This window comes from Giraffa tippelskirchi, chromosome 1 (genome assembly GCF_054371585.1).
Source record: "Giraffa tippelskirchi isolate mGirTip1 chromosome 1, T2T-mGirTip1v1.2.pri, whole genome shotgun sequence".
Taxonomy (NCBI): domain Eukaryota; kingdom Metazoa; phylum Chordata; class Mammalia; order Artiodactyla; family Giraffidae; genus Giraffa; species Giraffa tippelskirchi.
In genome coordinates, this window is record NC_137275.1 from 189312106 (window position 1) to 189329799 (window position 17694).

Consider the following 17694-nt stretch of genomic DNA (forward strand, 5'->3'; position numbering starts at 1 on the left):
ATAAATATTTCAGAGAATTTTGAGCATTCTTGAGGGCCAGAAAACTAAAAAGAAAAAAGATAAATAAGTTCAGGGGATCTAATATACAGTATAGTGACTACAATACTGTATTATATACTTGAAGATTGCTGAGAGTAAATCTTCAATCCTTTTACCACACACACAGAAATATTAATCACATGAAGTGATGGAGCTGCTACCTAATCCCATTGTGGGAATCATTTCACAATAATATGTACATCATATCATCACATTGTACACCTTATATATACAATTGTATGTCAATTATATCTCAATAAGGCTGAAAAAAAAAGATTGTCTATCTGGAGCTGGTTCTACAGTTTCAACACTCTCAGTTCCTTGACAAGTTTCCTTTCAAATATTTCTGAATAGTCCTCAGAATAATCTGACCATTTTCTTTTATTTCTTACTCTTATCTTTGCTAGGTGGTAATACCCGTGTCTACAAGGCCTTGCAAACCTTTCCACGGATGTTTTCACATCTCCTTCTAGCACCATGATTTCTGCCAGGCCCTGTCATTTCCATTAGGACACACAAAAAAACAATGTCTCTCCCTCCACTCCTTTATTCCCCCCCAGGTTAATTGAGATATAATTAATATAACACTGGGTAGGTTTAAGCTATGTAACATATTGACTTGATACTTACATATTATAAAATGATTACCACCACAGCTGTAGCTAACACCTTCATAGCATCACATAATCAATTACTATATGCTTTTCTACATAGTCTAGGTGAAAACATTTAAGATATACTTTCTTAGCAACTTTCTAGTATATAATACAGTATTGTTAACTACAGTATAGTCGTCATGCGGTACATTAGATCCTCAGAACTTAGATCCGCATTAGATCCTCAACTAGAACTTCTAGCTCCAAGTTTGTAACCTTTGACCAACATCTCCTTATTCTTGCCTTCCCCCAGCTCCTGGCCACCATCAGCCTATTCTGTTTCTCTGAGTTCATAGATCAAATATTTAGCTTTCTATTTGACTTATTTTACTTAGCATAATGCCCCCAAGGTCCTCAATGATATTGCAAATGTCAGGATTTCTTTCTTTCTCATGGATGAATAGTATTCCATTTTATGTATATACATCTTCTTCATCCATTCATCCTTGCATTCACACTTAGATCATTCCCACATCTTGGCTGTTGTGACTAATGCTGCAATGAACATGCCTCCCTCACCTCTTTAAAAGTCCACTTGTTCAGTGGGTACCAAAGCAGTTACTTGTGTGCCATTGTCTTATAGAGATTTAGTTGTTTTTTATTCATAGTTTCCATTATTCAGAATAGAGGGGCTAGGCCAGTAGACAATTCCCCAGAACAGATACTCACTGTTGTCAGAGTGTCCTGTCCTCTGATTTCTAAGGCAAACTTCACTACTTGGAGTTCTTCTCTCCTAATGACTTTTCTTCCAGAAGCTTCTCCCAAATCCTTATGCGACAGACTTCTGGTGGGTAAGTCCCACATTGGTGCTCCCTTGTTCTCTGCCTCTTCTGGAGGCCCTTTCCCCCTTCCTTTTCTCCCCTCCTCCACAGACTTCAAAGGGTAGCAGTCACAGTACAGAGCACGGGTTGGTAAATTACGACCCTCAAGCCAAATCCAGCCCACTGCCTGCAAAAATGATTTTTAACATTTTTTAAATAATTGGAAAAAAGTCAAGAGAGGAATATTTCATGACATAAGAAAATTACATGAAATTCAAATGCCATGTCTACAAATAAAGTTTTATTGGCACACAGCCATACTCATTTGTTGCATATTGTCTATGGCTGTTTTTCTGCTACAACTGCAGAGTGGAGTGGTTGCAACAGAGACCATGTGGCCTGCAAAGTCTAAAATACATACATGCATACATACATACATACATGGGCCTTTTACAGTAAAAGTTCACTGATTCTTGGTTTTGACCATGGACCCTGGCACTAGTCTGCCTAGGTTTTGAATTTAGTTCTGCCACTACCTATGTGGGCAATACTATAACCAGGCCTGAGTTGCAATTTGCACATTTGTAAAGAGGAGATGACAGCAGTTCTATTTACCTCCTTAGGATGTGTGGGGATTAAAGAAATTGAATTAGAATAGTACCAGACACAAGCCATACATGTTAATTACCATTGTTACATTACAGCTGGTGACCATGGAAAACCTGTCTGGTATTAAATAAAAATTCTGGACCAAACATTTGTTTCTTAACTGACCTCAAAGTAATAGAAAAATTTGCTGAATATGACAGTCACCTAAACAGTATAAGAATAGTGTCCTTGTTACAAAGGGGCTTCAGAATGAAACTTCACTCCTGTCCTGAACAAAGGTCAAATCTAGGCATTTAACATCCTGCTTTTCTACACTGTCCAGGGAATCTCAGCTTCCAAGTAGTTTTTCTTTTGTTTATTTTGTTTTGAAGAAGGTTGAATAAAATGTTTTTTTTTTTCATTTTCCTCTACAGTCATTTTCCATGAAAATGAATAATTTTATGTAGTTACAATAATAATATAGCTTATATAGTTGAATTATTTTTACTTAAGCTTACAGCTTAACTTTTCCATTTTGCTTCTTACGTTTCATCATCTTTTGTTTTGGACAGAATTTTAGACAGACAGGAGATAATTTTTCAATATATATATACCTTTTTCAAGATACATTTAAACAAGATTTCCATGGAGGTCCAGTGATTGGGAATCAGCCTGCCAATGCAGGGAACATGAACCTGTGCTGCCTAACAGGAGAAGTCACCACGGTGAGAACCTGTGCACTGCAACAAAGACTAGCCCCTGCTCTCCACGACGAGAGAAAGCCCGCATGCAGTGATGTGCAGCAATGAAGACCCAGCACAATCAAAAACAGGTAAATAAATTTTAAAAAACAAAAAGACACCACGTAAAAAGATATATATAGTCTTTAAAAAAGTCAAGTAGTTGCCATTCCTTCTTCCCTATCAAACAACCCAGTTTTCATTAAATTAATGACTTCAGTGGCTCAGATGGTAAAGAATCCTCCTGCAGTGCTGGAGACCTGGGTTCGACCCCTGGGTTGGGAAGATCCCCTGGAGAAGGGCACGGTGACCCACTCCAGTATTCGTGCCTGGGAAATCCCATGGACAGAGTAGCCTGGCAGGCTACAGTCCATGGGGTCACAAAGAGCTGGACACAACTGAGCGACTAAGCACAATGATTTCAACTATCTCATTCTCTGTTGCCTCCTTCTCCTTTTGCCTTCAATCTGTCCCAGCATCAGGGTCTTTTCCAATGAGTCGACTGTTCCCAGAGGATGAGATGGTTGGATAGCATCACTGACTCAATGGACATGAAATTGGGCAAACTCCGGGAGATAGTGAGGGATGGGGAGACCTGGTGTGCTGCAGTCCATGGGTTCACAAAGAGCTGGACACGACTGAACAACAACAACAAATAACTTCAAATTGCTCACATCATCAACTTCTCCTAAAGGTCTTAGAGCACATTTAGATATGTGCAGCAAAGAGTATTCTAGAAACAAAGCTAAAAGCTTCTTGTTATGAAAGTGTTCACCAAGCATCAATCTCACAGTGATGGGGCTGAAGATATGAATAGCTTTACAGCCCTGACCATCATCTCCCCATTCATCAGGGAAACTGGACCTCCAAAGTCACAGAGCAGAGCCAAGGACAGACCCAGAGATGCTCACCAGCCAGGGTATTTGAGGGCAGAGAGTAGATAGTGATGGGAATCTTCAGGGCATATGAAAAAGGTGTTTCTAGGGCTTTAGATATCCATTCCTTTGTCCAGTTTAGCTCACAGGTCTCAAATTACAATATATCACCCTGGCCCTGACTTACACAGAACCACCCTGTCCTGAAGCATTTGCCCTAAGAAGACTGCAAAGTGATGTTTAGAGTCAAATATATCCCTCCTCCCCATTTTTTGTAGTTGTAGTAACTCCACTCTGGCTCCCTAGGTGGCTCAGTGGTGAAGAATACGCCTGTCAATGCAGGAGACGTCGGTTCAGTCCCTGGGTCAGGAAGATTCCCTGCAGAAGGAAATGGCAACCCACTCCAGTATTCTTGCCTGGGAAATCCCATGAACAGAGAAGCCTTGCTGGCTATAGTTCATGAGGTCTCAAGAGTAGGACACGACTTAGTGACTAAACAACAAGTAACTCCACTCATATGTAGGATCAAAGAATGAGCTTCTTCTACCTGGAAAAGAATTTTTTCTTTAACAGAACCAATAGCTTCTTCGAGAGACTCAATTAAGTCGGCCAGATTTGAGAAAATAAACCTGGTGTCATCAGTGGAGGAAGTAAAGCTCTTACCAGTCGTCTTCACATCTCTCTATTCTCATCGGCATTGCAACTAGCCTCCAAATTCATTTATCCTCATTTCTTTCTCCAAGGCACCTTCCAACAGAGCAAGCTAGTGCTTGTGAGTGCTTACTTGTGTTTGTATTTGTGTGGGTTTTGGAGTCTGAATATCCCTGGTTGTGGAATATGCTTAAGGTTTCCTCTGAAAAGATATCAGAGCAAAAAGAAAAGGGTATTTCTGGGAATCTTGCTGTTATTCCACTTACCCATCTAGTTGACTCTCTAATTTTCAGCCGCATTTTAATAAAAGACTTTGAATAGCTCTGCTTTTATGATTTAAATGGACTTTCAAATTGGTATTTAACCATCTGATATAACAAAGTGGGTGGACTTCAGTCTTCAGAGGGAAAAGAATAAACATCCTGAAAGCTGTAATTAAAATTTTCCATTTTCCTCCAACCCTCTTTTGCAATTATTGTCACACTTGAAATATCCAGTGTCCAAATTCAAACCTCAAGTTTTGCAAAAAGCCTTCAATTCGAGGTGGTGGGGTGGGGGTGGAGGCGGGCTGGAGGCTGTGTGTTGGGGGGGTGGGGTGTGAGGCAGCTGAAGTCATTTTGGTAGAAATCCAGTTATGTTGAATGAGGATTAACACTCTGATGTGTATTAAATTTAAAATAAACCTGTGGTTAGAGAATGTCACTTATCCAATTTTCTCAAACACAGGTGACTGAAGTAACTTTGTGCAAAATACTTAAGCTCCTATCGGTCCACATGGAGAATTGCTGAGGAAGGTATGAAGTCAGACCTAAGGAAATATAAAAGGAAAACTTCAATACAGAGCAACTGGGATATAAAAAGTGAAGACAGGTAGATACCACAGATGACTAAGAAAATGGAAGCTCTATGTAGTAACTGTGTAATTGGCCTTCCCAATACAGACCCCTCCCCCAGGTCTCTGCTTTAGTTCTCAGAAGTATACAGATAATAGTGCCTGATGCAGGTTTCCTGACTTGTTTTACAGATGCTAAAACCCCCACCAAGTGGAAGAAATCAACGACTTAATGACCACGAGCACATAGCCCCCCAGACCTACTGGAGCCTAAGGATCTATATTGTTAACCCCTGTGACAGGATCCTGTTACCTCACCATCAACCAATCAGAGAATTGTGCACGAGCTGATCACACAGTCTGGGATGCTCCTCCCTCACCTGGCCTTTAAAAATGCTTAGCTGAAACCAGTGGGGAGTTTGAGTATTTTTGGAGTCCTGAGCTTGCTTGGCTCCCTGCAATAAATACTGCACTTTCTTTCGCCACAATCCAGTGTTAGTAGATTGGTTTTACTGCATGTGGGCAAGCCAACCCAGTATTACCCATTCCCTTCTCCTTAGGGTTATGCTTGACTTACGTTGTGTTTCACACTAGGGGTCAAGATTCAGAGTTTCTAAGGCCTGAAACCTATATAGTGAAGCTGTTTGTTAAAAAAACAAAAAAAAAGCATAGACAGATTTATCCATTCACCAAACTTTCCAAAAGGGCTTCCCAGTTGGCTCAGTGGGTAAAGAATCCACCTGCAATGCAGGATATAAAGGACACTAGGGTTCAATCCCTGGGTCAGGAAGATCCCTTGGAGGAGGAAATGGCAACCCACTCCAGTATTCTTGCTTGGAGAATCCCATGGACAGATGAGCCTGGTAGGCTCTAGTGCAGGGAGTCACAAAAGAGTTGGACACAACTGAGCTACTATGCACACAAACTTTCCAAAAACATATGTTAGTAAAAGTACACTGAGGAGTCTAGAAGCCTCAGTAAATTTCCTTGTGTCCACACTGCCCTTCAGTTGTTTCTATTTTCAGTCTATGTCAAGAACCTTTTTTCTATCTCGACCCCTACCATCCTGGACCCAACTGCCTTCATTTCTTGCCTGAACTACTGAAATAGTCTTCTGACCATCTGATCTTCCTTCATCTTCTCTTGTGTCTTTACAGTCTATTCAACCCACAGCAGGCATGTTAGATCATGTCCTTGGTTGGTTCAAAATCCTCCAAACTTTTTTCACAGCCAATATATGAAGTTCTCACTATACCCTTTGTGATCCTGCTTTATTGGCTCACACTGTGTCTCTCACAAGTTTTCTCCTCTGCCCCTTACTAACATCTCTTGCTACCCAGGAATCCTTGCTGTTCCTTGTGGTTTCAGAACCAGCCAAACATGCCTCTGGCTTTTATTTTTGCTGTTGTTGATTTCTGAACGCTTTTCTCTGAAATCCTCACTTCCTGCAGATCTATAGTTCAATGTCACTTTATCAGAGATGCCTTTGCAGACCACTGGATATAGAACTGCAGCATCCCTACCTCCCTCATCCTGTCCTCCTTACTCCCGAGTTTTCTATACAGGTTTAGCCTCATTTGGCTTAAATTTGCTTCACCCGCCTCTGTTAGACACTAAGTTCTATGAGGGTAGGAATTTTATTTTATTCACTGCTGTGCTCCCATTCTTCGAACAGTGCTTGACATCTAGTAGGCACCCAATAAATATTTGTGAAAAGAAAAAGAAATTACCTAACCTGGGAAGTTAGGTTAATCATGATGTCATTAGCAGAAGAAAAGAAATCTGGGGGAGAGATGATGGAATCCCTTCTGGATGTTAAGTCTAAAGTGACTAGATTTCTTAAATTATTATTACACTTGATGAATAAATACGTACAGTTACCCACTATTAACAAGACCTTAAAAAAAATTCAGATCTGACTTTGCAAAAAGTTACCAAAGTTAAAATGCACTGTTTTCAGTGAAGTTTTGCTCTGTTTTATTACATGTTTATTTCATTTTCCTTTCACGTTCGAAATCAGCAAGAAAATCTTCATAAGCTGCAAGGACAAAACAACTACTTTCAAGAGGCTTTTTCTCAGATGGTGAACCCGAATCAGCTGGTCATTTACTCTGAGATTTTACTTCTATGGGTGAGGTAGCAAGGCGCCCCACCCCCACCTGGGACTCGGATCCAATCTTCATTCTTGAGGTCTCTCCAGAAGGAAGTGAGTTCCAGGAGAGTTTCAGAGGACGCCAACAGCTCAGGGCTGTTCAAATGTGCAGTCCCTGCGTTTGACTCTTTGTCTGAACAATGCAGCTAGTGAACGAGAAAGATTAGGATGTACCTCGTCCCCTTCCCCCCAGGAACGCTCTTTGGGCTGCTGGAAAAGGGAGGTCTTTGGGGCGGGCTTTCCCCTGGACCATGAAGGTCTGAATTTCTTCAGCTGGGTCTGAGTCTCTTCAGCTGGGGAGGAACCCAGGTGTTTCTCGGGGACATAAGATTTCCAAGTCAGAACTCGCTTCATAATTCTCGCTCAGGGGCTCCCCTAAGAAACTACTTGATACTTCTGAGGAGCCCGGCTCCTTCGCATTAGTTCTCTATTTACCTGAAGACAAATGTTCCTGCTTTGTAGGCTATGAACCGTGGTCACAGGAGATCACGTTTGCCCTGGAGTCCGGCTTCCGGCTCTCGTGGTGTCAGCGAAAGCTCTAGGGGGTGAACGCAGTAGTCAACTGCTCATTCATTCAATAAATATTTATCGAGCGCCGGTTGAATGCCTGGCACTGCGGGAGTCCGGGCGGCTAGAAACAACTTATCTTAGATCCTATGCACTCATCCTAGTTCCCCCAGATGCTCCGGAGCGGGCGGTGAGAAAGGACTCCACATCCCCTCCCGCCTGCTCTGTCTGGGGGTGCCCGACCCCTCCAGCGCAGCCCTCCCGACACCCCGCCGCCGGGGATCCAGGCTCCAGGGTTTAGCCCGGGTGGGGACGGCGAGGGAAAAAAAGCCAAACTCTAAAAGGATTAAACAAAACAAAAAAACCCCCGTACCCCAGTTTGTGCTGGGAAACTGCTCTCGGGAAGTTTGCAAGGCGGAGCCAGCCTGGGCCCGGGAGAGCGCGGAGACCTCGGCTGGCGGGCGCCCGCGGGTCGGGGCGCGGAGGCGGCCTCGGCTGGCGGAGGGCGCGGCCAGAGGGAGGGGCCGAGGCGGCGCCGGGAGGGGCGCGCACGGCGGCGTGGCCGCTGGGCGCAGCAGGTGACCGCGGCTCGCGGTGGGAGCCGGAGCGTATAGCTGGCGGCGTGGCGGAGAGACGGCGCGCGGGGCCGAGCGAAGTTTGCCGGAACATGGCGGAAGGGCCTGGGGCGCTCCGGGGCGCGGCGCGGTGGCGGTCGGAGCCCCGGGAACTGTAGCCGCCGCAGCCGCCGCCGCGGGGCGAGGTCGCCGCCATGGCCCGCTGGATCCCGACCAAGAGGCAGAAATACGGGGTTGGTGAGTACTCGCCCCACCCCATCCCCGCCGCCGCCAAGTTCGGGGGAGCGGCCCTGCCGGGTGCGAAGTTGGGTGGCAGACGCACGGCCACTCGGCGCGCGCCTGCCCGGGACCGGGCTCCAGCTCCCGCTACCCGCCAGGGCGCCGCCAAGGCTCAGCTCGGGCTGCATTCGTCCTTGGGAGCGGTGCGAGCCGGAGTCCGCTCCGGGAGCCTCATGGGGGGAAGTCATTCTGAGTTTGGGGCGTCCGAGTTAGAAGTGCAGTTGTTTCCGGACTGGCTATCCCGCCCCCCGACTCCCAAGGCTGCAGCGTTTTACAGGGTAGAAACGTGCAAAGCGAGGGCGCTCGCTGTGCTTCATTTGGGGCGCCCTGCCGCGGTGCTCGCGCCCACTGTCCCCCCATCTCCCGGCCCGCTTGGGCCTGTTTAGCTTCATTTAGTACTTTGTAACCGGCCGAGGCCCGCGGAACGCGAAGTCGGCGGGCTGCCCCAGCGCTTCCTGCCTTTGCTCTTAGGTTCTCCCTGAAGCCCCAAGTGAAGAGTTTGTGGGGGGCTGGTGAGGGGTGGGGTAGGGAGCCGTCCTCTCCTAACTCCTCCCAGGCACTGGGATCCCCGTAGCAGTTGTAAACTGGTCAGGAGACTCAAGCTGTGGTGTAGAGGTGATAGAAGCGGCAGAAAGTGTGTGGTATGGGAGCGGGGGTGGCTGGCCCCCGGGGCTGCCGGTGCGGACTGTCGTCCTCTACCCGAGCGTGAGTGGAGAGGGTCTCCGACTGCCTTCTGAATCCCCATTCCGCCGTGGGATAAGACAAGGACATTTTACTAGAACACTGTGACAGGTCCTGTGCTAGGCACTTGGGCATTCAGAAGAGCGGTGCTGGAAAGGCCCCCAGGATGTGCAGGAGGTTGCTTTCGTGTTAGTTTCGATCCGAAGCGGTGGTTGACCGGGGCTTTAACCCAGGTGAAAACCCTTGGTCGTTTTACTTTTTATCGAGGATTGAGGTTGCTTAGGTCTTGTGGAAAGACGTCTGCCGTTAGTGGGGCGATTAAAGTGGCTTTAGGCTTGGGTGCGATTCCCTAGTATAAACACAGTTGAGAATTTTATCACTTCCTTTCAGGGTTGTTCATTGGGCATATTTGTAAGTCTTCGGCTTCACTCCCATCTCGCCCGCATTCTCCCCCCGCTTCAGTGGTTTCTAGATCTCTGAACGGGAGAAGGCAACGGCACCCCACTCTGGTATTCTTGCCTGGAGAATCCCAGGGACGGAGGAGCCTGGTGGGCTGCCGTCTATGGGGTCGCAGAGAGTTGGACACGACTGATGCGACTTAGCAGCAGCAGCAGATCTCTGAACTTATTCTGTGTTTTCTGACGGCTTTGTCAGTTTGAGAGATCTCTAGGGGCTTTTCAACTCGGAAGCCTTGAGTCAATTACAAAGAAACATCAACTCTTTCATATTTATTACTTTGAGATGGTGATCCTCGTGTATATATTTATATCTGTGTATGTACAATAATATGCACAGGATTCCTTGTTTTCCCTCTGCAAAAACTTTTTTCCTTTAAATTTCTTTTAGAATCCTTGCACTCTTCCCGTGATTGTAGTTCAGAAATAGGTAGCTGTTTCTTCTGCTTCATAATTTGGTCATGAGCTTTCAGGTGCCAGTTAGTAAGTAGCCAATAATTCTGGAAGTCAGATGGAGCCAATTTCTCTATTTGTGTTAATTGGGTACTAACTACTGGATGAAAGTATATTTAGCAATGCCTAATCAATACTTGTCACGAAAAAATTATCAATTCTAATTTTGTTTAATAGGAGAAACGCTCTCCAAAATTATTCTGACTTCAGCATAGTTAAGGCAAACATATCCTGAAAACGTGAGTTTTATTTCCATAATTATAGCAACAAGAGTGGTATTTTCTTTTTAATTTTTATCATCCGTCAAGAAAACTGAATTGCATTTCAAAGGTATAGGTAGTGGCAGAATTGCCCCAGAGTATCATTTAGAAAATTTATTTCACTAAACACAATGGATACTTAAAAAAAACCAACACTAAACTCTTAATTTTGTATTGGAGTATAGGTGATTAACAGTGTTGTGATAGTTTTCAGGTGGACAGCAAAGGGACTCAACCATATATATACATGTATCCCTTCTGCCCCAAACTCCCCTCCCATCCAGGCTGCCACAGAACGTTGACCAGAGTTCCCAAGACACAATAGATTCTAATGAATCTGGGTTTGACAAAAGGGCCCACTGTTAGGACAGATGAGCTTATGGGATCAATGTCCATTGTTTATTCCCAAGACACATGGTGATCATACTCGCTCCCTGCTGGGAAGCCTTCCTTGGCCTGCAGGGTAAAGTCTAAACCGAGCCCAGTTTTCAAGGTTCTAAGACTCCAGTTCAGTATATTTCCATAAAGCGTATCTCTCACTGCTTCTCTCATCAACCCTCTAGTGCAGATGCTGCCCTTCTCCCTCTTGTACCGTACACGGAGAGTCCCTTCTCTGGGACTTTGCACTCCTAGGCGTGTCCCCTGTTCCGAGTGCCCTTCCACCTCTGGATCCTATAATCTGGCCTTTCACCCAGGGTACGCTGCTTCCTCAACATTCGTACATTTTATTACTTAACCTTTGGTTCAGTGAATCAGAAGGTTATGGTTTTGCATCCTTGGGACTAGAGGTATACGGGTAGAGAGCATGCATTCAATAACTGCTTGTCCTTGGCGTTGGGGTGACATTCTAAGGCACCAACCTGATTTCTATAATTTAGTGCAGTTTTTTTTTTCCCCCTATTAGGTTTTAACATCTCATTCACTCTAATATGACTTTTAGCTTGTTCTGTTAGATGAAGTGAGACCCTTAAGTTTGTCTTTATCTTTGCAAGTAAAAAAAATGAGATATGCTACTGAGAAAGCAGGCATGGAATAGATGGACTTGCTTAAATGTGATTGGGAAAAATTGGCTGGTTGGATTAATGGCTGCCCCACAGCCATGGAAAATGCTTTTCTTTCTCCCTTTTTCTTTCTTTTTTTTTTTTTTGTTCATTTTTTTCTGTTTTAGGACATGGGGGTCAAACACTTTGACTTTGATGTTAAGCACACCTTAGTGATACATTTCCAGGTTACTCTTCTGATAATTGAAACATTGCTTCAGTCTGTTCAACTATAGACCCAGATTATGTTGATGACAGTCTTTGCAAAATCATTCATTAGTTTGTTGGAATTTGTCCTGTATGTTTTTATAATGTGATAAAAGGTACTTTGGGGGAATATTTGCTTCACTGTTAACTTTTCAACAATTTTGTTGTGCTAGGCCTAGTTAGTCTAAAAGCATTTAACTTTGTAGATTCTCAAATGTTAGTGTAAAAACAAACTGGATTCTTGTAGTGCTTTGTTAACGCACTTAGGAGTGCTGTGCATCTTCAGTTCATCCTCACCACGGGCATCGTGTTCCCTAGACTCTAGCTGGAGTGATGGAACTTGGTCTCAAAGAGTAATTAGTGAACTGCTTAAAATATAGTTCTCACCTGTTTGGTTGTATAAACACCTTTGGCCCCTGTCTTGGAACAACGTGTTTAATTGCATACAGTCAAGTATTAAGGATTGAAAACAAGCCGCTTGTAGTGAATACAGCTGTCAAGATAGTTTTCAATATCTGTTATTGTAATATATGTGCTTTTTTAAAAAAAATTTAAAGTTTTTATTGTGTATTTTACAATATTGCTTCTATTTTATGGTTTGGTTTTTTTGGTTGTGAGACTTGTGGGATCTTAGTTTCCCAACCAGGGATCAATCCTGCACCCCTCTGCATTAGAAGATGAAATGCTAACCACTGGACCACTGGGGAAGTCACCTGTGCTTCTTTATTAACATAACTACTTTATTTTGAAATAGTGATGAGCATGTGCAGTTTTTCAAGACATATGTAGTAACCATAATATGCTATTTAATCACCTGTGATTTCTTTCATTGAATTTGTTTTTGAAGTATAGCTGATTTGCAGTATTGTGTTAGTTTCAGGTGTACAGCAAAGTGATGTTTATATAAGTCTGTTCTTTTTCAGATTCTTTTCCATTATAAGTTATTACAAGATATTGAGTGTAGTTCCCTGTGCTGTATGCTGGGCCCTTGTTGGTTGTCTGTTTTGTATGTAAAACACCCGTGATTTCAATTGAGGCCAGCATCTCTGGCACACTTGTGGTTTATTGCCTCTGGTCATCAATGCAGTAAACACTGAGTGTCAGAACAGATATGTAATTTTTTTTTTACCCTTTTCAAGCCCATGGATCCTTGAATTTGAACACAGATTAAGAGTCCTTGGCTATGAAGATCACACAGCTAGTTAATTATAGAGCCTATTGGTTACATGACCAAGCTAGATATTATACAGTTGTAGTGAACTGAAGAAGGCCTCACTCTAATGCATTCATGTTCTAACAACATTGAGGCTGAGAGTAAAAGGAATAGAGAATTAATGTTTATTATGGATTTACCTCGTGACAGGCACTGTTTTAAACCCTTTGTTTCAGTGTGTCCCAGGTGCCTATGGAGGTCTTGGAGACACTTTCAGATGGCCCATGAGATTAAAACTTTTTCTGGTAATAATAGTAAGATGTTATTGGCCTGTCTTCACTCTGTTCTGTCCTGAGTACATGGTATAGTTTCCCAGAGGCTACATCGAGTGTGATACTGCATCAGATTGAATGCAGAGGCAGGTATGAGAGTCCAAAGGCCTTTTTGTGAAGCCACATATTAAAGAGATTTACAAATATGCAAAACAGTGCCACTCTTCTAAGTGTTTTTGTTTGGAAAAGTGTGTGTGTTAGTCACTCAGGCGTGTCCAACTCTTTGCAACCCCATGGACCGTAGCCCTCCAAGCTCCTCTGTCCGTGGAATTCTCCAGGCAAGAAGACTGGAGTGGGTTGCCATTTCCTCCTCTAGGGGATCTTCCCGACCCAGAAATCAAACCCAGTCTCCTGCATTGCGGGCAGATTCTTTACCATCTGAGCCATGCTTGATCTAAAAAAAATACTTTGCTAGCATCTGTTGGGTTTATTGTGACTTCCCTCGTGGCTCAGTGGTAAAGAATTTGCCTGCCAATGCAGGAGACCCAGGTTTGAACCCTGTGTTGGGAAGATCCTCTGGAGAATGAAATGGCAATCCACTCCAGTGTTCTTACCTGGAAAATCCCATGAACAGAGGAGCCTGAAGGGCTACAGTCCACGGGGTCACAAAAGAGTCAGACCACAACTTAGCAACTAAACAGCAACAATTGGGTTTATTGTGGTTACTTTAGATAATGAATAAGTGTTTTTTTAAATGTCTCAACTTGAATTTCTAATATACTGAATAGTGATAGATGTAACCCACATAAGCAAAAGCTCTTTAGAATTCTCAGTAACTTTTTCTTAAAAGATATTTTCCTTTTCTTTCTTTCTTATGTTTGGCCCTGCAGTGTGGCATGCAGGATCTTAGTCCCCGACCAGGGATCAAACCCACGCTCCCTGCAGTGGAAGCGTGGATTCCTAACCACTGGACTGCCAGGGAAATCCCCTCTCAATAACTTGTAAGAGCATTATAGGGGTTCTAAGACTAAAAACTTTCAACACTGCTGCTTTACACATTATTTCATGAAATCATTGAGATAATGCTGTCATTCTCATATATTGTCTCCTTTTCCAGGTAAGAAAACTGAGGTTTATACAGGATAAATTATTTATCCATGTCCACATAATTTCACTCCTAGGCCAAAACTCTACTCCATATGCATTTCCCAACAGTCATTCATCCATCACCTTGATCTCTGCTGTGTCCCATGTTGACCTGAAACAAATAGACTGCCAGTTAGTTTTCCAGCAAAAAAATAGATTTATTCAGAATCAGCAAATCCTTAAGGGGTGTGGGGTGGGGGTAGGGGGCAGGTCTGCAAGCCACATGCAGATCCCTGCAACCAGGAGAGAGCTCTTTTATAGAAAAGGACGTTGGCAGGGCTGTAATAAACAGTCCATCAGAGGAATGGAGAGTTTGAAGTATACTTACCGGCTTTTCATTGGCTGAGCTCTTGCCAGGTGAGAAGAGGAAGTCTTTCTTCCCATTGGGCTCTGCTCTCTTGTAGGGGTTGAAGGCTCCCACTTCTGGCCTCATGACTCTCTTAATTGAGGTTTCTCTGTATGTATTCATTTTCACACCAGCTACCCTTGAGTACCTCATGCCTCTGCTTTCCCCATTTGCCGTCTCTGTTTTTTTTTGTTGTTGTTCATAAATATTAGAGCTTAATTTCTTTACAAAAATACAAATAAAAGTTCTGATACTTTATTCTTGAGTCCCAAAGGCCTATCTTGTATACTGACTTTTGAAGACTATTACTTTTGAATGAACCATCTCTTTCTTCCCCATTGAATTACTTTTTAAATTTTATTTTTATTTTATATTGGAGTACAGTTGATTTACAATATTGTGTTAGTTTCAGGTATACAAGCAAAGTGATTTAGTCATACATATACATAAATCCATTCTTTTTCAGATTGTTTTCCCATACAGGTTATTACAGAATATTGAGTAGAATTCCTGTGCTATATAGTAGGTGCTTGTTGATCATCTTTTTTATTAATATATATTTGTTTGGTCACTAAGTTGCATCCGACTTTTTTGTGACCCCATGGACTGTAGCCTGCCAGGCTCCTCTATCCATGGGATTCTCCAGGCAAGAATACTGGAGTGTGTTGCCATTTCCTTCTCCAGGGGATCTTCCTGATCCAGGGATCACACCGGTGTCTTTTACCGCTCCTGGCATTGCAGGACCATTGCAAGCTGATTCTTTACTGCTGAGCCAACAGGGAAGCCCATTTTATATGTAGTAGTGTGTATATGTTAATCCCAAACTCCTAATTTGTCCCTTCCCCCTAATTTTTCTCTTTGATAATCATGAGTTTGTTTTCTGTCAATCTGTTTTGAAAATAATTTCATTTCTATCATTTTTTCAGATTCCACATGTAAGTTATTTTTTAATCTTTTCTTCATGTTGCCTACTTTTTTGGTTTTTACTTAAAACAGTGATTGAAAAAGCCATACATTCCTACCATTAAATGAGAACCAGCATCACTTGCTTTAGAAAGAGGCAACTTTTAAGATTAAAGGCAGCGACAATAAAACAGCAGTGTACTTGATTCTGGCTCCATGCTGTTGCCTGTCAGACCGTTTTGTCTGTTAAAGAGGAAAGAGGCTGGTGCCCCACTGAAACTTTCCCTTCCATCATGCATCTACTGTGAATTCTCATTATTTGCGGTAGCTAGTGTGGTATAAAGTCACTGAGAACACTGACTTAGCGAATATCGAGCCATTGTTCCTAGGGGAAATACCGGGTTAGGTTCCTTGAGCCTCTGGTCACATGTTCATCAGCTGAGCTGATCCATGTCCTTATGCATGTGTGTTTCTGTTTAAGGCTTAAAGACCTTATTTAGTGTACATCACTGATGTATTAACGTTGAACTCATGGCCACAACACCTTTTATAAACTCAAGCCTGAAGGAAGTGTATCTAACACATGCACAATGTTTTCTCCAGAAAGCAAGTCGCAGCCTTTTCTGGACTTGGGAACACGAAACACCATTTCAGTGGTATGCTTGGGGACCATTTAAATAGCAAAATCATTAACAAAAAAGCAGAAAATAATAAAGACACAGCGCTGAAGTTAAGACGGTAAGAAGGGCTCTGATTTACAGTGTGAGAACTGAAACAAAAAAGCGGAGCGTCACCTTGTCTGACCTTAAATGGGAACTTGCGTGTCATACTTTGCTTCTCTGCACAAGACTGAGAATGACCTCAAAAGCACTAGGAACATTGATTTGGTGGTTACGAGTGAATTTTAGTGAGGGAGAGAATTCACAAATACCATAGAATCTGTGACTAGTGAGGATCAACTGTAGTTAGTTGGATAAAAGGAGAATCAAAAATGGAATCATGGGAGTTCCCTGTCAGTTGAGCATTTAAGACTTTGCACTTCCAGTGCAGGTTATGCAGGTTTGAGCCCTGGTCCAGGAACTAAGATCCCTTATGCAGTTTGGCCAAAAAGTATTTTAAAAAATGAAATCACATTCCTGTATTATTTATGTGTCTGTTGGAATAATCCCTCCTTTGAGTTTTCTAAGAACCCTAGCTAAGGGTACTACTGTCTTTGCCCACCTTGCTTGCTGTACCTCTCAGTGACTCTCCTTTTCCCTAACTGTCCTATTTGTGTTTACTGTCTGTCTCCCATATGGGAATGTAGAATTACAAGAACAAGAACTTTATCTTTTTCATCAAGTGTTCCCCTACCCCGCTGTGGTTCCTGGCATGTGATCAGCACTCAGTAAATAAATGCGGAAGGAATAAATGAAGGCCCTTATCTACCTAAATTTGTCTCTTGTGCCAGAGAGGGAATTTCCCCCCACATAATGAAATATTTTGCCCTTCACGCGCCTCCCGTGAGATACAGTCAAAAGCAGTAAGAAAAGGAACATTTAAAGAGATGAATAGAATTAATAATTGTTTTAGCAGAGGATCTTGTGAACATTGTGGGATGGGAAAGGAATTGAAATCCTCAATGATGTAGTCTTGGGAAGGGAACCGTGGAAATTTGCTGCTACCGTTTTTTAATTGTTTTCTGCATTATTTGTGGAGGCTTCCTGGAGGAAGATATATTGTAGGATTGGTTTAATGGAAAGAAAAGGCTTGATCACAGGGGTGAAGAGCGTTTAGGAGGTTCTGACTCAGGGATGCATGCCATGTTGAGCACGAGTTGGAGAGGAACAAAGGTGCAGTCTAATGGAAGGAACAAGGCATTCAGATTCATCCGTTACTTCCCATTACCCTGAAGGATAAAGCACATCTACACTATACGCAGGGTAATTAAACAAGAAGTGATCACAAGTAACGTGGAGAAGAAAAGTAATTTAAAGTACTGGTAAAGAGATTTGAAGCAAAGGTGGTAGTTACTCAAAATTCTGTATGTCCAAATTTACAGAAGGCTTTTTGTAGCAGTCCATTTCTGCCATCTTTGCTGAAACCTAATCTGTGCGTGCTTCTCATCTCAATTTTCTGAGACA

At 43.0% G+C, this 17694-nt stretch overlaps 1 protein-coding gene and 2 long non-coding RNA genes across 8 annotated transcripts in view; 2 read left to right on the forward strand and 1 right to left on the reverse strand.

Moving 5' to 3' along the window:
* LOC145515675 (uncharacterized) overlaps window positions 1–5630 on the forward strand; it is a 143143-nt gene extending 137513 nt beyond the window's left edge. The window contains exons 7-10 of one of the 2 annotated variants that reach the window (XR_014060965.1): window positions 2617–2876; window positions 3966–4431; window positions 5037–5180; window positions 5335–5630. This is a non-coding gene — a long non-coding RNA (uncharacterized LOC145515675). The remainder of the gene's footprint in view (window positions 1–2616; window positions 2877–3965; window positions 4432–5036; window positions 5181–5334) is intronic. The other variant, XR_014060964.1, reaches the window with a different exon arrangement.
* Window positions 1743–8292, reverse strand: LOC145515671 (uncharacterized). The gene is made up of 3 exons (XR_014060962.1): window positions 8175–8292; window positions 7730–7832; window positions 1743–5118 (listed from the first exon to the last, which is right to left on the reverse strand). It is a non-coding gene; the product is annotated as an uncharacterized LOC145515671 (long non-coding RNA).
* A 67-nt stretch (window positions 8293–8359) lies between these two features.
* Window positions 8360–17694, forward strand: part of DOCK5 (dedicator of cytokinesis 5) — a 261149-nt gene continuing 251814 nt past the window's right edge. For all 5 annotated transcript variants that reach the window (XR_014060920.1, XM_081516237.1, XM_081516228.1 and 2 more), the window contains exon 1: window positions 8360–8613. Coding sequence is in view for 2 of the 5 variants with exons in the window: in XM_081516228.1 (XP_081372354.1) it covers window positions 8571–8613 (43 nt within the window). In the remaining 3 variants the exon portion in view is untranslated. The remainder of the gene's footprint in view (window positions 8614–17694) is intronic.